At 35.7% G+C, this 22,860-nt stretch overlaps 1 protein-coding gene across 1 annotated transcript in view; it reads left to right on the forward strand.

The window, feature by feature from the left end:
- VPS13C (vacuolar protein sorting 13 homolog C) overlaps nt 1–22,860 on the forward strand; it is a 102,248-nt gene that overhangs the window by 11,929 nt on the left and 67,459 nt on the right. The window contains exons 7-27 of the mRNA XM_050903681.1: nt 551–616; nt 2,811–2,920; nt 3,783–3,842; nt 4,451–4,510; nt 5,250–5,330; nt 9,551–9,608; nt 9,938–10,065; nt 10,943–11,049; nt 11,717–11,888; nt 12,334–12,396; nt 13,597–13,732; nt 14,323–14,417; nt 16,256–16,398; nt 17,789–17,981; nt 18,129–18,243; nt 18,572–18,708; nt 19,442–19,568; nt 20,212–20,329; nt 20,685–20,814; nt 21,190–21,268; nt 22,258–22,397. Coding sequence (XP_050759638.1) covers nt 551–616; nt 2,811–2,920; nt 3,783–3,842; nt 4,451–4,510; nt 5,250–5,330; nt 9,551–9,608; nt 9,938–10,065; nt 10,943–11,049; nt 11,717–11,888; nt 12,334–12,396; nt 13,597–13,732; nt 14,323–14,417; nt 16,256–16,398; nt 17,789–17,981; nt 18,129–18,243; nt 18,572–18,708; nt 19,442–19,568; nt 20,212–20,329; nt 20,685–20,814; nt 21,190–21,268; nt 22,258–22,397 — 2,318 coding nt within the window. The remainder of the gene's footprint in view (nt 1–550; nt 617–2,810; nt 2,921–3,782; nt 3,843–4,450; nt 4,511–5,249; nt 5,331–9,550; nt 9,609–9,937; nt 10,066–10,942; nt 11,050–11,716; nt 11,889–12,333; nt 12,397–13,596; nt 13,733–14,322; nt 14,418–16,255; nt 16,399–17,788; nt 17,982–18,128; nt 18,244–18,571; nt 18,709–19,441; nt 19,569–20,211; nt 20,330–20,684; nt 20,815–21,189; nt 21,269–22,257; nt 22,398–22,860) is intronic.

Consider the following 22,860-nt stretch of genomic DNA (forward strand, 5'->3'; position numbering starts at 1 on the left):
TCTGTTTTTACCTCTCTTTTGTACGTAAAGTGATCTGAAATTATGTTATGCAATGCACTCAAGAAGCCTGGGTAGGTATTTGCTGGGAAGCCTGGTGATTATTTGTAATTCCTCGAACTCTTGAGATGCTACATAAGGAATATATGAAAGTTGAATTAAATGTGTTGACCTTACACTTGGCAGGACAATTGATCCAGTAAAAATCTGGATACTTAATCTAAAGTTTTTACTGGCTGCTTAGCTTACTTGGGCTTTGAACTTCAACGACTTTTTAAAAAAAACAAAAAAAAAGCAAGGCTTCAGTTGCTTCCCTAAAAGTGAATTTAGGTATACATAAATTATGACAAATAAGGGTTTGTGCTTTGAGAAGTAGCTGATTGCTTCCTTAACAGGTCTGAAATTCTTTAAAAGCTTTTAATGAGACCTTACTAAGGCATTCTGCTTTAAGATAAGCTAAACTTTCTTCCGTCTTTTCTTATGCTTTCTTACATTTCTGCTTTACTAACTTGAATTTTATCCTTTTCCCAAAAAATTGCTTGCATTGAAAAAGGACGTAAGCGTAAAAAGTATAAAAAGCATTTTAAGAGACCCTTTAAAGGTCACGATCACTCAAAAGGTGGGTAAAAGTTACGGCTTTTAAATTATTTAAAGATTTTTTTTTTTTTTTTTTTTTTTGCTTTCTGTTTGGATTGGTTTTTCTTAGTCTTGGATATATACATCCACTGATATGTTTTTTCTCCTGTTTGAAAGAGAGGATGTAAATTGAAGAGAGCTCTTTTTTGCTGTTTATCCATTCTCTGGATCCAGTAAGACTGAAGAGAGTCCTTGTTTCTCTCTACTTGGATAGCTGTGCCTGTTTCTTCAACTTGAGCGATCTGTAGCATTTCCAACAAAAATGTACGCATTTGGTAGGCTGATTAGTGGCACTTCACTGTGACTGTTGGAAAAACTGCACATGGAAGAGATAGCTGTTCGTCTAATTTTTGTAATATTCCAGTAACAGCTACGTAAAGTAAATCTGATACTATACTGATGATATAGCAGTAAAGTCTTTTTCAGCACCTTTTAGCTTCTGTCCTAAATAGCTAGCATAGTGTTATGACTGATATTTTAACAGCAAAGAAATTGATGTTTTTCCTCAAGAGGATATCATTGTCCATAAGTACCAAACCATGCAGGTCTTCAGTGTTAGCATGTGACTAAGAATGGGTTGCCATATCCCACGTGGTTGTATTGTTATGTATTTGATCTTGGAGGAAGCTGCAGCATAGACTTGTAATTGGGGTGAAAACTTTGTGGGGACCCTAGATAAGCTTTGTAAGGTATCAAACTTTTATTGCTGCTGGTAGCTGCATCTAGCTTGAAGAATGTTAGTGGTTTGCCTGCTTGCACTTGAAGGTCATGAAGCTTCGATAAGCACTTCTGCCCTTTTTTTTCTTTATCAGTATTGTGTTCGTTTCTGTTAATAGGGAGTGGGAGTTGTGAAGGAATGATTAATAGGAGGAAATGTGAGTTGCATGTAAAAGTGGTATAGTGTTTTGCTTTCTTCTGAGTTCCTGACTGATTTTTTTTACTTGGAATCAAATACTCTCTTGACTAATAGTGTTATATCATGTTCACGGGTGAAGTCTTTTCATTTTTAAAGGAATCTCCTGAACCTCTCAGAGCTTATTTAAAAAAAAAAAAAAATTATAGCAAGATGTACAAAGTTATATACCTGTGGTGTTCAGCGTGAATTGCATATTTAAAAAGTTACAAACAGTTAAAGTAAGCCAAGAAGTCAAACTCGGAGTGCAACCCTAAACTTAGTCAAAACCTATAGTCCTTATTTCACTCTACTTGGATAGCCATGACTGTTTCTTCAAGTTGAGCTGTCTGTAGCATTTTCAACAAAAATGTACAAACTTGGTAGGCTGATTAGTGGCACTTCACTGGGATAGCCACTTTGTAAGGTGGATACTGAACAAGACAAGGTAGCCTGTAAAGATAGCTAGAGAACAAGCAGCTCATCTAGCCATATTTTAGGTAAAACGTTAAGATGCTTAGCCTGAGATAATATTTTTAGAGTTATGTCATTAAATAATGAGGGATTGTAAATATTCCCCTCCCTGCCTTGGCATGTGTATATTTGTCTTGGGTGGAATGCTGAACTTCTGTGGGTATGCAACTTCTGCTACCCTGTCTTGTTCAGCATAAGTTCAAGTATCACTACATGGCATAGCAAAGTCCGATATGGACCTAGCTTAGATGGTCACTTTATAAGTCCAGTATGGAAGAATTGGAATATTTCAGAGTAACTGTTCGTTTTCACTTATAGTATGGCAGCTTTTTAACTTTCTCAGGCAGTGTTGTATGAAAGGCTCTAATTGACTGGTCTGTTGTTATGCGAGTATCATCTTCACCTGGTTATTCAAGGGTATTTTGTGCTAAATTATGCTGTCTTACCTATTTGCGAAACCCCTAGTTAATTGCTGAGAGACTCTTAAGAGAGAACCTTTTACCTTGGAAGGAGTGGAGAGAAGTATATTAAACAAGAACTTGCTGTAAGCTAAACTGTTTTGACTGAAACTTAGACATAAATTCTCTTATGGTTGTGTTGTGCACACACAGCTAACATCACATCTTCCGAATATGGATGCACAGAGAAGGGAAAAAAATGCAAATATGTAATCTAAATAAGTGAAAACTTAAGTGTTAAGTATTCATGTCAGAGTAAATGTTAAATTTACATTAGTATAGCTGTTGGTGTGGTTAAACTCAAGATGCAACTACGACACTGAATGCTGGCTTTTTTTAAATTTTTGTTTTAGACAAACCAAAGGAGGAGAAGAAAGATACTTTCTTAGAAAAGCTTGCAACTCAAGTTATAAAAAATGTGCAAGTCAAAATCACAGGCATTCATGTTAAATATGAAGATGATGTAAGTATCTGGAACATATTCTCTTCATTTTAAATTGGACTCCAGTGCAGTCATGATTGTCTAGTCTGTAGAGAGAAACTGTTATCTGCCACCATGAAAAAGCTGCTGTGGTTTCTTCTGCACCTCTTCCAATAAAGTACCCCAGATATGACTGAAAGCCAAAAATATTTTGAATATGTGAAACAGATATTCTCTCTTTTGCCTTGTCCAGTGGTGCCTTGCTCACTAAATGTGGATGGTGGCTGTTCGTCATATGTTAGTGTGTGCACTTGATGTACAGAATTTTTCAGTGTCCTGGGTAAAGTCCAGAATGGCAGGAACTGGTGGGGTTACAGATGAGTCGGAAGGCAAATAGTTGAAAACACTTAATTGATAAATGAGAATGTTTATATGAACAAAACTGGTGTTATTTTAGCCTGCTTCCAGCTTCCTTTAGGAAAATGATAAAGCAGTTTGTGATGAGATAATTGAATGTAGAAGAAAAGCATTGGATATAGAGTATTTCTGAAACCTATTTTGGGACTATTTTCCAAGACGCTAAATTGAAAAAGGTGGGAGGAATGGAAGTCATAAAGTGATATGGCTGACTGAGATGTGGTACTCTGTAGTTCTTCGTTCTTTCCTGTACGAAGTTTTTAGACGCCAAAAGGAAACTTTCAGCTTGAATTGAAGTCCTAAGTCTTTACACTACAGCCATATTAGTTTTGGCCCAACTTAGGGGGTTCCAAAAATGCTTCAGGTAGAATAATTAAGCAAAGGAAGATCCTCAACACAGCTCAGGATTTCAGTCAACTTTAATTAAATGATACATCTCTGTCTGCAGCAAGAGAAATAAATAGCTGTTATTTTTCTGTTTTTGTAGATCACAGATCCACAGTGTCCGGTTTCCTTGGGAATGACATTGGGCGAGCTTAGTTTACTGGTAATGTGTGTGTGCATGCGTGTTCTTGTGTTTTCAATTTACTTGTCGATCTGCTTTGGAGTAGCAAAAAGGAAAAGTAACTTAAGATGATATAATGAAAGTATGCATACAGCTGGAAGTGAAGACAGTCTTTTATTCATGCAAATAGTACTTGAAGTTTGTGCAAGCAGAAGGGAAGACGGCTGAGGAACATCACAGTTTCTGAGACTAGTGATTTGTTCTTATGATCCAAGTGATCTTTAAAACTGAATATGTTTACTTTCATAGGGCAGGTTGTTTCCAGGCCTAATAAATAAATTAGGGCAAACATTACATCATGATGATAAAGAATGTGGTATTTGCCAGGCCTTTTGAGAAATGGAGGGAGGAAATTTCGGTTAACCCCTTAGATGTTAAGGATTTTATGGGTAGGATGAGGACTTGAAAATCAAAATACACTGACAGATTTTTATATTGGATTTTGACTTGTGTGTATGCAGCCTAGAGAAACTGGCTTCTGTAGTCAGGGAGCACTAAAATTATGCATTCTGTGCTTGAAAGTATAGGATAAAACCACAAATGTGTTAAATAAGGTGCACAGAATGACTTTTATCACTTTGAACTTTTAGACAACAAATGAGAACTGGACACCTTCTATTCTGAATGAAGCTGCAAAAATAATATACAAGGTAATGTGGTTTTTTTTTCCTACACAAGTGAAGGGAGCAACTGATCTTGGAGAGAAGTAATAGGGGGTTCTAAAAAAAATTGGAAAAATAGTTTGCTTAGTGAATTCGCCTGTTTTTCTTAATTTTGCTGTGTGTTTAAACAGAAGTAGAGCATAAATAACTGGCTTTATGTAAGGCGTAACTTTCAGCTCCATGGTTTAAATAATTTCCCTTAAATGCAAACACTGATCCCCTCATTAAATGCATTATACAGCAAGTCTGCATGGTAACTGTGATTTCAAATAGGTTGTCAAATTGCCATTTCCTACTCTAGTTTGTATGCCTAATGTAATTGGGATTCTGGTAGCTCAGCAGTCTCTCCGTTCTCCCTGCCCCCTAACCCCATGCTGAAAGGAGTATGCAAAGATCTAAGAAATTGTAGGAACGATATAAGAAAGGTTTAGTAGTCCTGGCTTCTTTATTAGGCCAAATGTTGGATTTGTGCACCCTCACCCCTGCAATCCAGAGACGTATAGAATAGATGTGCATGAACTTGTGTGCTTTAAGAACTTGCTTTTTAGCAATTCAATTTTCACTTCAAAAATAGTATTATAAGATTAAATACATCTCAGTGCTAATGGTGGATTTGCTGTCTGGTCTGCTTTCGTTTGTTTTCTGTTTTCACAAATGGAAAGCTAAGTTCATAGAATGAGTTGAATACTGAGTATGAAATCTGTTGACTGTTTTCTTTCCTGCACAGCTTTTGTGCCTGGATGGCCTCAGTGCTTATTGGAACATACACAGCAAAATGTGTTATCATGGTTCCCGTGAACAAATACTGGTAAAGTAGAAGAAAATACATTAAACTGTACTATATTCTATAGCTGTTGTAGTATTCAAAACTGCACCATACTAATTTCCACCCCACTCCTCACACTTACGGTCAACTGTATTCTGATACCAGGGTCATATGGTTATCCGTTGCACCATTGATAGGTAATTTTTCTTGTGAACTTCATATGTTATCAACCCCTGTAGGTTTTAGAAATGGTCAGAAACTGTGTCTGTAAAATCATGTTCTATTGGCATATTCATCTTGATTTCGTGTTGTTTACCCAGTACTGTTTACTAAATATCTGGGCTATATGAGCTGTTACATAGCTACTGTAATGAAAAAGGCAATGTTGAGATAGTAAACAAGCATAGAATTAATAAAAATTCAGAATATTAGATCTTTATCAGAACAAGAACTTATATCACCTGTTAACGAGATTACCTAAGCTGCATGGCAGAAATTAACCAATAGAGTGAAGCCAGATAGAAGAACAAAATGTTAAAAAGGTTTTTTTGCTTTTTAATAAACCAAAGCTTAGGTAGGTAGATATCCATTGTCAGACCTAAACAAAGAAACAAAAAATTGCAGAGAGGCTAATGTAGTAGTTCTTTAAGATAGCAACTCTTATTACGGAAAGTAGCTTTGGCAAAATTTTTAAGAGCTTTAGTAGAATAAGTTATATGAATGGGTGGATGAGTATGCTATGCTTGACAGGCAGAAGAGGGTCACAGCTTTAAATGTGGAATGCACAGTAGGACTGAATAATGAAGAGTTTTGAAAATGAGATTGGGTGGAACATAATTAAGGTAGACTGTATGGAAAAGATGATTCTGGAAATACTGTTTTCCAACTTGAAGCTAACTCAGGTGGTGTAGAGACTAGAGAAATAGATGATGGTGCTCCAGTGCAGAAGATGAGAGGCAGCATGAGGGCAGTGAGGGTAAATCAAGACAGAACGAGAGGCAGATCTCTTAAAATGGTAACTACAGAGAAAGAATAAAATCAAATTGGGGGGGGGGCGCTTCCTGGAGGCTATGTTTTGAGTTGCTGTTAGCTAGATGAGTAGTGGAATACTGCAATTTGTAATATTGTAAGCGTGTCAAGTACTTGTTTTGCTTTCATTTCGTTGCTGTGTTATCCTCTAAGTCTTACTTTCCCAGAAGAGAAACTGGGAACTTTGGCAGTATGAATAGGGCAGTTATACAGACATAAATTGTGGCTGAGGGCACACATTCTCTTTCTGTACGACAGCTGAGGACTTCTGAGTTGCAAAAGCACCATTACTGTGAAGAAGTTTATTTCAGATGGCCACTTCATTCATGTGGTTAAAAGAGCTTATTTTTAGGTAATGAGAAACAGTTATTCTAATGAACTTCTGGGTAGTACATTACTGAATCTTAGGTTCTGAAAGTAAACTTTAGAACAGACTATGAAAGCAAGTCACTCCGCTGGGAATGGTGGATTTCTGATTACTGTTGTTAGTTTGTCTGAATCTCATTTCATTTTACTGTGGAGAAGATCAGATGTGTAGTGTATGCTGTCTGCATATCTGCGTTCTATTTCTGGTGTGAATAAGTGCTCTCTGTGCAAAAATGGTACATTTTTGACCCATTACGTTTATAAAGGTTATACAGGTGTTCTGTGTGTCCTTCTACAATACTACTTGTTTCCTTTTTTCTTTTGTGCTCATCTTTTACAGGTATCTTTATTTTTGTTTTATTCTCTCCTTAACAAAATACACACTTAACCTGGTGAGCTTGGTACTAGTATGGAAGGTTGAATCAAAACTGTGAAGTGTTTAGAACCAGCCAGTCATTTAATGTTCTTTGAATCTTGTCTGTTATGTGGAACTTGAAACCTAAGTCCTTTTATTTTTGTTCTGGTTCCTCTTGTAGGGCACTGTTTATTGTCTGAAAATTGGGGTGTGAATTCACTGTGTGTAGAAGAAACTATGAATGCGTTGATTTCTCTTCCTGTCTACAGTCTCTTGCTTTGTTCTTTAAAGAGCTAAATTTCCTCGGAGCACTTTCATTTCTGCCTTTTTAGTTTAGCAGAAATGCTTACATATTTTTTAATATTAGTTTTAAGTTACTTTAGCTACAGGAGCCTTTAGAGTTACATGTCTGTGGATGTTTTCGCTGTTGTATCTCAGTCTGAAGTGAAATGTAAACACAAACCAATACACAGTTTGAATTGACAGCAGCAGAAGTCTTAGTGCTTCAGATGTGTCCTTCCAGCACTGTCAGAAAGATCCTTTGTGAATCAGTCCGTGACATGCTTGTGGACGGATGGCTTTGTGGGCTTACCTGACACTGTCTGGCAGCTTAGATCTCAGTCCTTTTCAAGGAGACTTCAATTTATTATTGACTAAGCTACAAGTGAAGATGCTGGTGTGGTTTTATTGAACTTAAGTTTTATGTATCAGGAAGTACCAATTTCTATTCCATCATCAAGCAAGTTTTTAACAGGTTCTTTCTGAAAGAACTGGGAATTTTACCCTCCATGACTGTAAAATGGAGTTGCCTGTTTCCAAAGCCTGTGGCATGTCCTGCGTGTAAACTTTTATTTGAGTGCTGAGGCAGAGCAATTCCAGTGTAGCAAATAGTATCCAGTATTCTGACCCCCTATTAACTCGAAGCATCTCACCACTTGCAGTTTTTCCAGTTCTTGAAATCCTTAGCAATTTTGGCGCTGTATACTAGTATCACTTTGCATACTGGCATCATCTCCATTATTTGGATTTTTTGCATCTTTTGACTGTTTGATGACTTCTGTTAGTTTAAATTTGTCAATTGTGATTAGTCGTCTTTGTGTCCTTGTGCCTAAAAGGGGAAGAGAGGGAGAGCAGGAATAAGCTTGGAACACATCTGAGAAGATTTGAAGAAGCACAGGGGAAGAAAGAAATTCATCATGGGCATGAGATTACTTGTGTAAATCTGCTCTCCCACTTACGTCCTTTGTGCTTCAGAATTTTAAAACCAATACAGGAACTGAATAAATAGCAAATAACATGTCTTGTTTAGTAGCATTGTCTATATTAAATACCTGAATACATTTTATATGTAATTTTTAGTGTAGCTTGTTTCCTGGAAAGCTAGGTCTTCCATCCAGACAGGCTGTTTTAGTCTTAATTTTAAGCAGCATTATCAGGAAATCAGATTTATCGTAGTAGCTAATTGGTCTATGTTGTAGTAAGAATAAGCTGTGTAATCTGTAGCAATCTGTTACTTTCGTGCCAACAGTCTTCGTATTTAAACAACATGACTATATGGCTGGTTGTAAGATTAGCTGTTTTATAGTTAATCTCATTGAAATTCAGCTTTTATTAATATAGATGAGCAGACAGGAAATAGGTTGAAATATAAATATTTTTAATGAGAAAGCGTAGCTTTTATAAAATACAAACCAGTTTTTAAATAAGGAACTGGGAAGAGGATTAGGTTGAAGAAATTTGTAGTTACAAAATATTTTCCTTGTAAAAACAACTCTTAATATTGATAGTCTTTGTAAAATACAATGGGAACAAGCACTTCATCTGCCTTCATGTAATAGCTAATATGTACATCTTCCTAAAAGCAGGCCTCCTGCTTTAACTGATTGTGCCATTGCAATTCTGAAACTAGATAACGTGTTTGGTCACAAATATAGCATTCTCAATCAATTGCCAAAGAATTATAGCATCAGACAGACCTCATTTTGAATTAAGACTCTGTTCTAGCATGGTATTCCTCAGGCCTGTTGGGCTCTTCTGTTATTTTCCTGACTTCTTTCTGTCTTTAATTCCTCTCATGCCTGCAGAGTACCAGAAGGCTCAAGTGGCCTCCTTATGTGCTAAAAATGAGAAAGGGTAGAATGTGAATAGATACTCCTGGTACCTTCAAGGAGTTTAAAAACAAATGCTTGGTCTATTATGCTACATGTTTGAGTGTACGCAAGCTGTATATTTCTAAATTAACACACATTAGTTGTTATTGCAAGACTTAGACAGAAGTTGAATAAAAACTGTGCTAACCTTCCACTTGATATGAGAAACTTAGAATTCTTTTTAATCTGGTGTATTTAAACCCTTCACTCTTAAGTGCTTGTGCTATATTAGCTTTCCCATTTAGGGAGAGGAGGCCCTTGCAAAATACATGTGAACTTAAGTTGGTTTACTCAAAGCTTAGAGAACTGTAAGCAAGTAATGCTCTTCAGCAATTGCTAGACAGTATCATATTCTTTTACAGGATCAACTGAAAAGAGGAATTCCACGTAGTGGTAACCAGCCTCAAGACTACCAGTATAGTAAGTAAGCTAGGAATGAGTGAATATAAACTGTTCTGAGCATGTTAGTATACAGCAGCTTGACCTGATCATGCAGGCATGCCCATACTAACTTTATTTTACAAAAACCTAAACATAATGGAACATATTAGAGCTTGTATGCTTTTTGACTACTGCTGGGCTATCTTAATTTTTGTGAAGAATTGCATCCTGATTCTGTAGGTCTTGAGCATACACATTATCAGTACAAAGTGGTTGATATATCAGGCAGTGGAAATAAGTACTTTATGATTGCTTCCCATACTTTAATTGTAAACCTAAAATTAATCTCAATTTTTTTTATCTTTAAGTTTTTAGACCAGTGTCAGCCTCTGCAAGACTGTATATCAACCCATATGCAGAAGTAGAACTAAAAACTCCCAAGCTTGATTGTAATGTAGAAGTACAGAGAATTGTCATCGAATTCACTAAGCCACAGGTAAGTTGGCTTGGTGTCCGTTATCAGCTATTTCAGAGTTTGTGATGAACTGTAGGATTTTTTTGTTGGGAAACATTCTTCTTTGGTAATTTTCTGCTTATATGTCTATATGTCTAAACTGTTTAGCAGTAACTGTGGGAAAAGTGTAGGATCATTTTTGCTTTGTATAACAGTCACTTCCTGGTGCTAGATCCTGACACTCTGACCCTGTTATCTGGGGACCATCTGAACTGTATTCAGCTCTTCCAATAGCATTCCTTTCACATAGAGAATGGAATAATTCTTATGAGTGGCCCTTATCTTGTAAAACTATAAGCCAACATTATAACTGCAGAGGTGCCAAGGTACAAGCAAGGATGGGAATGAATGGAGTATACTGGCTTTGGCAACAAAGCCTGCTGAAGTATCAAGGAACTCATTTAAATAGCTGCCCAGCAATGTTAGTGTTTTCATTTATTCAGTGATAATTCACAGTTAGTTTGCTAGATAGCTTTTTAGCTCTTATTGATGTCAGAGTGTAATCTGAGTTCAGAACCAATAAGGTTAACTAATGCAAAGGCAGTTCTAAAACTGGGGAAACTGTGTATTGACAAATGAAGAGAATGCAGTTGGTTTGAGAGAGCCTGAGACTTTGTGCTGAGCAGGCTAACAGAAATACAGATTGGTTTTGTTCTTCAAGGAAACCAGAAGTTCATACGCTGGTGTCCTTTGAGAGCAATGGGTATAGCTGGTCCACTTGTACATACTAATGGAAATGCGTAGGCTTAAATTTCTGTATAGTTTGGGGAATACTGAAGACCATGATATACATGTACTTTAAGCACTGTGTGCAACAAAATCTGAACCTCTGCTAAGAAACTTGTTTTTCTGTGTTCAGTACCTCAGCATGATAGACCTTCTGGAGTCCATAGATTACATGGTTCGCAATGCACCATACAGAAGATTTAGGCCAAATGTATCTCTCCATAAAAATGCCAGACAGTGGTAAGCTGTGTACGTTCTTTGGGAGATGCTGGAGCCCTCTCCGGTCTCTTCTTTCTCCTTTGTGGTTAAATGTAGTTTTAAAACTAGATCGCATATATCTTTATAACTTTCACAGAGCTTTGCTTAGCCAAGTAGAAAAGGCTTGCAGAAGAGAACATGTGAAAGAACCAAGTGATGAAAATCTGACTTATAAAGCTAACTCTAGTCCCCAAAATCTCTGAACAAAATGCAGATGTCTCTAGAGGTTAGAATGTAATTTTAGAAAGACTAAAGAAAAAAAATTAGCAAATGCATTACAAGGGAAAGATGTGTCAACTGTAATTTTTAAAGTTTTGAGCTGATACGCATTTTTGTGGACTTTTTACTAAGTACTAACTGATGCTGATTATCAAAGCGCTTAAGTGTACTTAATGCTGTTACAGCCCAAATTTGCAAACATGCAGAAGTCAATAGAGAATGTAGATTTATAGTTCTTCAGGCATTAAGTATAAACCCTCAGTCCATTTTTCAAAAGTGATGTTGAAATCATTAAAAATTTTATAAACAAAGTTACTCAAATGACAAGTGGTATACAAAGTGTTTGCATATTAATAACTACCTCTGCAACTTTTAAGTTGTAATGCACGAATGAAACAGGAAGTTGCTTACAAGTGTGGAATTATTGTAGGTGGAAATATGCAGGTAACAGTGTCCTTGAAGTTCACATCAAAAGACATACTCGAATGTGGTCATGGAGTAACATAAAACAACATAGGCAGCTTCTGAAGAGTTACAAAAATATGTACAAGAACAAGCTGACACAGAGTAAACTGTCAGAAGAAACACAGAGGCAAATTCAGGTATGTGTTTTTTCTCTTTGGAGAAAGTATGTTTTGGTCCCTCTATTAAAGAATTCTTTAAATATACGTAACACTAATCAAGGTTGGTGGTTTTACAAGAGCACAAGAGTTCTGTGGAAATACCATTTTAATCTGAAGTTCAGTGTAGCCTGTTGTGGAAAGAAAAAAAGTGCCATTTAAATAAACCCTTTCTGATTGCAGATTAATGAACTTGGATGCATTTAATGAAGTGCAAGATTAATCTATTTAAAAAAAAAAAAAATTAGACTGCTAACATCAGGTTTTAACTTCTAGTGACTTTCTTGGGGGGATATACCCCTGAAAGAAAGGAGCAGGTCTAGAAAGAAATTGGAGTGTAAATACAAAGGAGCTGGTAGAGAATTTGTAGTGGTGAGCCTTTCCTGAATGTATTTGAGGCAAATGATTTCATTGTACATTTTTACAGGACCTAGAAAGAAAGCTTGATGTCTTCAATATAATCTTAGCAAGACAACAAGCACAAGTTGAGGTAAGAAATAATTTTTGTTCATTAATATTGTAACACTTCAAATAGGATGGTTTTGTCATGATAATATCTTGAAAAAATTTGTGCTGGTGAGTATGATAGGATTGGGAGGTGAGAAGGCAAAGTTTCCTATCCTACCAGGACAAGAGTAAATAAATTTCCAAACTGGAAACTGTTACAAAAACCTACCAGTGTGTGTGCACAGTGTTTCTGCTACCCACTTTGTTTCATTCAGGCAATTGTCTAAGGGTGGTGATTTAATGATTCTTTTCTTCCTTTGACTTCTGTTATTTCAAGACTGGTTCTGCAGCTGTTCAAGATCAAACATGTACAGCTGTTCCCATCCTACCTACACCTTTAGATACTCTCTTTTTAGGGGAGAGCCAATCTAATTAAAAGACAACTGAGAGAATTGTTAAAAAGTAGATGAAGTCTCTAGCTGCATCTTATTTTGGAAATCATTTGTGACGCTTAACAAGGAGTTACATGTTACAACATTATGAAGTGTTGTATCTGCAGTTAAGATCAAAAACACCTAGCACACTGAGGGCAAGCTCAGAATAGTCGTCTTGTGAGAAGCATGCTACTGGTAGCTATTTTCCTAACATAAAAATTAACCTCTGTAATTGCATTATATAATTACTGTTCATGCCAATGTAGCCTCAGTGTTTGTCTACACGTCTGGAATGTATGTAAAATGACGATGAAAAAATAATAATGATGTTTCTTGTTTTTGAGATGTTTGTGGTCAGACCTTGATTTTTAAAATGCAAAGTGAAAGCCTGAGTAAAAATTAAAAGTTTTAAATACATGTAACGGTACAGGATCAGTCTTCAGGTTTGTTACTACTAGATTTAAGGAATGTAATTGCTTCTTGTGTCCTCTTAAATACTGTCTTTTCATGTGGTTCCTGCCTTTTTGTAGTCTAAATGCTAGTGAAATGTGTAGAAAAAGGCCATCCAAAGTAAAAGTAACACATGCTTGTTTCCACACACACGTGCATGCGCACACACATACGTCCCCCACTCTGATCCTCTTTTTGCTTCTGTCTGGTGAGTCAAAGTGCTCTTTATCCCTTGTGGGGTGGTGTTGCTGTCCATCAGTTAAATGTCTGTTCAACATGCACACATACATGCATTATTTACAGAAAAACAAAATATGTAGTAATTGTGTTAATGATGTATTTTAATGTCTGATTTGTAGACAATAAGATCAGGACAAAAACTACTGAAGAAGAAAACCACTGAAGTAGAAAAAAAAAGTGGAGGATGGTTTGGTGGTTTTTGGGGTAAAAGAGAATCCAGGAAAAAGGAACATGAAGAATCACCTGTTCCTGAAAGTAGGTGTAGACTGTAATGCACTAACTTCTATAGAGACTTTAAGTTTTTATATACATTAAGAAGAACGTTATAGTATGTTTTGCTTCCTACTATGCAGAAGGAGAGAGTATGGCATAAACAGTGCAATGCGGTATTGATCCATTTTATAGTATTACTTACTGTTAATGAATATTGAGCTGGCAAGTAAGGCATACTTCTGAAATGGTCATAAGCATTTCAGAACCTTGGTAAGGAGAAGAGTATGGAGCTTATAGCTGTAGTCTAATAGGTGATGATTGGAATACCATATTCTGGTGATTTGCTGTCTGGACTAGAGATTTGTTCTAATAGTACTCCTCAAAGCTATTTTCATCATTGGGAATTATGGATACTCTTGTAATATAGATTATATTGATTTCTGTGCTACGTATGTAATGCCACGTATGAAGACTGCTTCTGTGTAAATTATTTTACAATATGGAACTTAGTGCAATATGAAGAATCAAAGAAATGTGTCAGCAGAACTTAAGTACAGTAGAAAACAAATGGGAGGAAAAACGCTTATTGTTACTAATTAAAGTGCAAGTTTTTGTGGGTTTTTGGTTTTTAGCTATTGATGAACTAATGACACCAGAAGAGAAAGCTAAGCTTTTTACTGCTATTGGATATAGTGACAGCTCCCATCACCTTTCCTTACCAAAGCAGGTAAGCAACTTCTTATGGGGATGGCTTAAGAAAAAAACAAAAAAACCCCGACCAAAAAAACCTTTCTGATGCATGTTAGCCTTAAGATGAGCAGTAGAATGTGTGTCAGTGCAAGTCAAATCTGTTGAATGTACAAAGAAGATTAAAAAAAAAATTTATTCAAGAAACACAAAGAATGGCTGGTGTTTTCTGTGGTGTTCTTCTGCCTTGTGCACAACCCCAATCTGGAGTGATTTAGAAGTAACAGAAACGGGATGATAGATACCTATTTGCAACTTGGAAAAGAATAAAAAAAGCTAACTGTAAATGAAAAAAGATTCCATGTTAGCTTTTTCATTGCATCTATTTCTTGCTACCTGTTGTGGTGAAAACTAAAGTAGTCTGTATGGTCTGTTTTGGTTTGGTTTTTTTTTTTTTGAATCCAAAGTCAGTTTGATTCTGATAATTGAATAGTTGTTTATATGGAGGTGAACATTAGCATGTGATTATTTCCTGTTTGACTGAATGTTTACAACTTTCAGGGATGCTTTTGTTAGAAGGATCATGTTATGTTTCTATTAAAATGTTTGTCCTAATGATTAATATTAGGAGATTTCAGTTGTAGTACTTTTTTTTTCTCCTACACAAAGGAAAGCATAAAATTAAAAAAACATTCTTGTGGCAGATACTTTTTGGCTTGTTAAGCAAAGGGATAAAACTTTACAGGTGTAGTATTCTTGAGAGGGCTTATAGGAAGAAAGCTAGAAAGTAGACAACTAAGAAAATGTGAAATGGTAAGGTTCCTCTCAGTGTACTTATTTTATGTGAGCGCTATTACATTGTTATTTTAAATCTTAACATGACTGGTGGTTCTGCTTTAAGTTGGTCACCACTTACAGAAGCACTTTTTACATTAAGACTGTTTCCTTCAAGGAGGATTCTGTCTCTTCTCCCAACAGGCCTCCCCACTCCCCAACCCAACACTACAACTTTCTAACCTTGTGTATTTTTGTTAAACTTAATTATTATAAGCTTACATGTGCCTCACACAGGGAAGCTCAGAATTGTTTGAGTGGCAACATGGAGGCCTGTGTGCTATTGTATGAACTTGTGTTCTTGTTAAATTGAAAAGAGCAGAGCAGCAGCAAGCATCTCTTACCAACAAAGAAGAGACACAGCCCAAACAGTGCCTAGTACTGGTGGTTTTTTTTTTTTTCTTTGTTTCACGCTTTCCTGGCTTATCTGCATAGAAGAACTTCCATTTTTAATTTGGACAAATTAAGTGTAAAGGTGCTTTCATCTCTCTCAGTACCCTGAAGAAAGGTGCAGCCTTCAAATTCAGATAGGAGGTAGTATTTGATTCCTCTTAAGTTGCTGATTGACACAGTCATAAAATGGTACATGTGCCAGGAAGCCAAAACCCTTTCTTGACAAGGTTGAGACATGACATTCAGCAGCAAGAACAACAAAGGCATATATGCAATGTCTTCTAAAATGTAGTTATTTGATGGGATTATGATGATTTTGTTTGTTGATCTTGCTATCTCTCTACTGAGTGTAGTTTAACTACACTTGCTTTCACAGTTTAAAAAAACTTCCCTGAATCCTGAAAAGAGATACAGACTATATCTGCTCTGCATTTGTTGAAATAGACTGTTTCATGTTAAAGAAATGACTGATAAGGGTTGAAAGAAAGTAAAGCTCTATACTTCACTTCCTACGTAGGGATATGTTTCTTACCTTAGTCGACTGGAAGAGCTTTAAATACCACATTTCGTTAGATTTGTTGAAATTAGGAGTTCTGAAAAATTATTCATATCAAGATGACTAATTTCAGTTTTCTCTGTCCTTCTCACTAGTATGTTGCCCATGTTGTGACACTGAAGCTGTTAAGCACTTCCCTTACAATTAAAGAAGACGAGAATGTGGCAGAAACTCTTAAAGTACAGATAATTGATCTGAGTACCAAAATATCACAGCGCCCAGGAGCACAAGCCATTAAGTAATTGGATTGGTATTTTCTTTTTGTAGAAACATCTTCTTCCCCTCCCCACCGCCCTGACTCTTTAAATCTTTTCTTGGGTAGTGCATTATGTTGTATATCGACTTTTAAATTTATGGGCATTCTGCAATTACACTCTGGAAAGTTATGGTTGCGTAATTTGGTGAATAACATAGAATGGAATGAAGAAAGGAATACTATTTGTTAGTCTTCATAAACAATAATAAGCTCTTTCTTGAATCCAAATGTTGAAGTGCTGAATATTACTTTTGGGAGGTGATACCTAAGCAGTGTGAAATGGTCTTGGCTTCCAGCCAAGCTACTGACTGTGTTGCTTACTTCCTACAGAAACGAGAAACTACATCTGTGTGTTGTGGGTAGGAGATTAACCAGCATGTAGGAAACTGAGTCCTTCCTGTGTTTTAAGAGAGGGCACACCAGAAATACTGAACACAAATTATTGGATTATACAGTCAATGAATAAGACTTTCAGTGTCTGGAAAATGAGTCTGTGTACTTTTCATGCTTTCATTTGCACTTCCTTCGTCTTCTGATTTTATGCATAAGATCACCAGCTCAGCTGCTGACTCTTGAAATATTTTTACTAAAAACCATTTTGGGGAATATTAAAGGTGCAGCCTGAGTGCTGCACAAAAATAAAAAGAGCTTTGAGAATATTTTACATAAATGCATGCCATATAATTTAGTTGGCAAGACTGAAAAAGTAGAACAGATACTTTTTCTGATTTTAAGTTTCTAGAAAAATGTAATTAGGTTATCCAAACAGAGCCAGGCTCATGACACTGGTTATGCCCAAACTGTGTTGCCTCTCAAAGTCAGGGATTCCAATGGTGGAGACCCAGGACCTGAAAATCAGTTTTGTATCTAATAGGTACTTCTAAGGATGAATGAAGTTTGTGTGGGTTGGTGGTGTTTGCATGGCTTTAAGAGGCATTTTTCTACTGACTCCGCTTAACCCTATTGTCAGGGAAGCTGTCAGTAAAGAATACCCATCTGCACCAGAAGTCCATAACTGATTTTGAAATCAATGCGTAATAGTTAACATTCCTACTCTTTTTCACCTGTAGCATAGATATTCTGCTTTTCTTTTTTCTTGCAACTGATTCTCTTAATAAACATGAGCAGAAAGTTATATTCAATCCACCTTGCAGATAACAGAAGGTAAAAAGAAAATATCACCCTTGTGTTGCTGTGAACAACTTGCCTCCTATTTATTTTTTCAATTTATTAATGTAACAGTTTCTTAACTAGTCCTACGAAACTAGTCATGTTTGGCTTTACCAAAGGCTTTCTTATCTTGCTTGTCTTTCCTAGATGGAACTGTGTTCTGTATTCTAATTAAGTATGTTTAACTATTCATCTTCTTTAGGGTTGAAGCGAAGCTTGAAAACTGGTACGTTACAGGCCTGAGACAAGAAAACATTGTACCATCTCTTGTGGCTTCCATAGGGGATAGCAAGTCTTCTCTACTTAAGATAGAGTTTAATGTTAACCCAGAGGATAGTACTGCTGACCAGAGTCTTACTATTGAATCACAGCCTGTGGAAATAAAATATGATGCAGTGAGTAGTAACCAAAACTCTTAACTCTCTTTCTGATTCTCCTTTCTCTGCTGGTATTCTCTTTGCTCTGTCAAGATCTATTTTTGAGTTTTTACTGAGTGACGTCTGTGTGTATTGATAATTCTTGTCTGTCTTTTTTTTGAAAAGAGAACAATAAATGCAATGGTAGAATTCTTCCAGACAAGTAAGGGAATGGATCTTGAAAGATTAACATCAGCCACACTAATGAAGCTGGAAGAAATCAAGGAAAGAACTGCTACAGGTAAGATAATAACAAATGTCACCTGAGGTGAACCCTTGAATGTCTTAAAATGTTTCAATATGATTTTCTAAACACTTTGCTTATGTTTTGATTGCTGGCCAAATAGTACGATTGGGTTTTTTCCCTGAGTTTTTGACTTGGAAGGTTAGTGGATGTTTTGTGGGAAGGAGCATCGAGTTTAGTGAGAAATCAGTAGAATGTTACGACAGTAAGTCTTTACTCAAGATGCATTATCTTTCAGATAGATAACATCTCTTTATGTGTTGACTGGCACAAATGTTTCACTTGTGAACATTTCAATTTTAATGTCCTTTCCTTTTTATTTAAGGATTAGTTCATATTATTGAAATGCGGAAAGTCCTTGACTTGAAGATTAATCTGAAACCTTCCTACCTTGTGGTTCCACAGACGGGTTTCTACCATGAAAAATCAGATTTGCTGATTTTGGACTTTGGTACATTTCAGGTATATAAATGACCTCTTGTAAGCTCAGAGAAAGAAAATATTCTTTTCTCTTAACATAGCTGTCATCTGAAACCAGCTGGTTTTCAGAAGGCAAAGATGATCATCTGTGTGAATGTGTTTTAACTTACTATATTTCGTACCAAATAAATTTGAGTCAGCAATTTGATCAATGTTCAGAGCTGTTAAGTTGTCTTTGACATACTTGTACTAGTTAATCTCCCCAGGAAACATTTTCATTTTGTAATCATGAATGTAATAGCTTATCATTTAATATGTTTCATTTCTTCAGCGAAACACATGAACTTTTTGTTTCCTTTTTTTGTAAAATGATAGCTTTCTATTAATAAAAGAGAATATGATTTTTCTCCTGGAGTTTGAAAGTTAATTCCCTTGTTCCTATAAAATTGAAAGATTACAATAATTTAACTTGATTTTAGCTGACTGATTAAATATTTATTTTAGCTGTACTCCAGCAGTAAACTTGTAAACTAATAAGAAAAATTCTTTTTGCATAACTTGAATTAAGTGGATTGATAGAAATAACAAAAAATCTACTTATTCTTCATAAGTGAAGTGTGAAATGAATTAAGATCTCTTCTCTGTAAGAGTCCAAATGTCAATCATAAACTCCTATAAATCATCTTTTTCGTCTTCACTAGAATTAATAGCATGTGTGTGTAAGTTTTAGACTTAACTTTTAGACTTAACTTTATCTTGTCCTTTATGTGTTTAGCTGAACAGCATAAATCAAGGCAGTAGTCAAGCTTCTAGCTTTTCTTCTTTAGAGGAGATTATGGACAAAGCTTATGACAAGTTTGATGTGGAAATAAAAAATGTGCAACTTCTTTTTGGAAGAACAGGTAACAAAACAACATAGTTGCTGTTTACTCAAAAGATTGATGAAGGCTACCTACCTGTAATAAATAAATATGTTTTTTAAAGAAAAAAGACAAACCAAAACCAGTAGTTAACTAAAAGATAGATTATAATACACATGTCTGGTATTAAACTGTGAAAAAATTCGTTAGTTTCTCTTCAAACAGGTGCTTGCTTTTTGTTTGGACTTGTGTATCACCTCTTTACTTTGATACCAGCAAGCAACATAAATGCTTAGAACTATTATGTTTTCCGTCATATACAGGAAAACACAGCTAAAATTGGCCTTAATACTTCACTTGGACTTAAGTTTGTGCAGTCAACGGAGTGCTAGGTTACTGTTTTATATTTATCTCTCCATGTATCTATCTATTTTTTTAGCGTTCTATATCAGATACATCTTTTAGTGTAGAAGTGGGCTTAAGGCTGCTAGGGCAATATAGTGTTAAGAACTATTGAAAGTGGATTCAAAAGCTCTTAAAATACCCAAATTGTTCTAGGTTTCTGTAGTTTGTGAGTGGGTTCTTTATGCTTTCCTAGTGATGCCATTTGATCACTTTAATGATACCTTGATTAAAGCAATTAGCAAGCGATATTTTTTCATCTAAATTTACTGAACATTTGCAGGTGAAGACTGGAAGAAGGCCCGTTTTCAACATCCATCAACTTTGCACATATTACAGCCTATGGATATTCACGTACAGTTGGCAAAATCAATGGTGGAAAGAGATACCAGGATGGCAAAGTAATATATTAATGTTGAAAGGACTTCTTTTTAATTGCTGTGTACTCACAGAAGAGAAAACTGTATTTTCCCCAAAGGTTCAGTTACACTTTATAATTTGAAAGTATTAACTTAAGAGATAGAAGTAGCTTACTACTTTTTACGAAACCTTTTTTGACTAGTAGTTCCCTTGTCACCTTCACTGATGACTAACTATACTGTTTAAACTGAGTCCAAGACCTGTTTTTAATGCAGAATCACTAGCTTTACTGTGGTGTGATCTTTATATATGAGTATAGATATTGTTAAGATTTAAGTAAAGAATTGGTATGTACTTTATTGTCTTGGAGTTTAATCAAATTTTTTTAAAAAAAAGGTTTAAAGTGTCAGGAGGACTTCCTTTGGTGCATGTCAGACTCTCTGACCAGAAAATCAAGGCAATTTTCGATCTGATTGATAGCATTCCGTTGCCTCAGAAGTCATCTGTGTTAATTCCAAGCACAAAGGTAAGCTGACTATAACTAAGAAAACTGAAATTAAAAAAATGACATCACTAAAGTGATCATTGTAAGTGTGAATTCCTGCTAATGTCTGCGGTCTTTTTCCCTTGAAATAAGAGATCTGTTGCTGAGCTGAGTTAGGCAGTGTGTCTGCATTATGACTTACCATCAGAACGTGCTGGGCTTACTCAAACAAGGCTAGCTTAGCCTTTGTCATTGTCCTGTTGCTTTCAATATAAGTATTGGCAAAACTGACCTTTCTAAGTAATACGGGGTAGGCAAGGTGAAACATGCATCATCGGTAGAAAATATGACTGAACATACCAAGTTATACAGACTTTAAAATGGTGGTGATTTTTTTCCTTTTTTCCCTCCCTCTAGGTACCGGCTATTCCCACAATTCCTGTTGTTAGTAAAGGGTTACTTAATACACCCCAGTTGTTAGCAGAAATAGTGTCAGGTAAGAAGCTACAGATACGCCTTTGTAAAAGTAGAAGGCCATAACTTATGGAAGAGCTAACATTTTCAGGCTGCTATTGATCTTAAAACATGTTATAAGGACAGTAGAGATGAGTATGATTTGATCATCTCTAATGTCAAGTGCATAAGAAGATTCAATTAAGATGCTGATGTTACCTCAGAAAAATAAACTTGCTGTTTTTAAAAAGCAAAAAAAACTTTTTTGGAGATTAATATTATGCATAAGCAACATCTTCAGATGTGAGCGAGCTATTAATAACAAGTGTATTATGATGTCATTAACAAACCAATTTAATTATTCAGATGTCATGAGACATCTTTTTAGCAAAGAGTGTTGAGGAACCTGTTATTTCAGAATTGACTTAAATCCAAAAATGAATTTAGCCAAATACTAATCTGCTGCTGCTGCCACTTCAGGGGACATACTTTGGGGTGGGCACATAAAAAAGCTAAGTAAAATGTCTAAAGGATGTGTACACTTGCATTAAGCAGCCAACGTGTGGCAAAAATAGACTGTTGCAAACGTCATGTGTACTGTCCTAAGTGTTTTGCATTAGTGATGTTCTCCTTTTTCTGAAAATGCAGAACTAGAATAACAAACGGCAAATCACTGTATTGACACTGTGGATTTGAGCATTTACTTCCGTGGTTGTTCTAGAGAAGATCTTTCCTATAGTGGAACCTGGGAAACTTGTTTCCTGGAGCTTACTTTATAACTGTTTTTCCTTATATGTGTTCTTGAATGTCTAATGATACAGCTAAACTCTAGTGCTTTGCTTAATAGGGCTTTAATTTTCTTCACTTTCCAAGGGGTAAGAAGGCAGTATAGATCTAAAGTATACTGTGTCAGATTAGGTTTAAACTGCTCAAACATTTTAAAATCCCATTGGAATGGGAAAGAGAGGGTGGGATATTTACCCCTGTTTCTGGAAGAAGTTTACTAATGAGGAAGTCGCTTCTCTTCTGTAGACTCTGAAGAAGAATATTTTGATTTTGAAGAAAGTTCTGAACCAACTGACAGGTCACTCATTAAAGGAGAAGAAATAAGAAATAAGGAGCCTGGTAAAGAGGAGCTGACAGATCTTCAGTTGAAGTTTGAAATTAAAGAGGTATGTCTCTTCAATTCTATTTTTACCTTCTACATAAAGAATATTTTTTAAAAAATCCACTATTCTATTACCAGTGTTCTCCAGATTTAATGGATGCAAAAACATAGCCACCAAACAAAAATACATGTGTATATTCATACGTATTTCTGTGTATGAGTTACTTATATATGGTATGCATATGAGGGTTTTTTTTATATCTGGTATGTATATAAATAAAACATATACATACTTCATCTGTATGTATGTATTAAAAAAATCAGCAAAAAAGCCCCTTATTGGAGTATTTTTGGTAGAAAATAATAGTACCAAGTCATAATTTGGGGGTGGGGGGTAGGAAATTTGCACTGGAAGAACAAAGTAAATACCCAGGCGGGTCACTTGCAAAGAGCAAATACCAAAATATTTCTATGATATTTATATCTCTTGCCATCAAACAATCACTTTTTTTTCTATTTTTACACTT

This window comes from Gymnogyps californianus, chromosome 11, assembly GCF_018139145.2.
Source record: "Gymnogyps californianus isolate 813 chromosome 11, ASM1813914v2, whole genome shotgun sequence".
In the NCBI taxonomy this organism is placed as follows: Eukaryota; Metazoa; Chordata; class Aves; order Accipitriformes; family Cathartidae; genus Gymnogyps; species Gymnogyps californianus.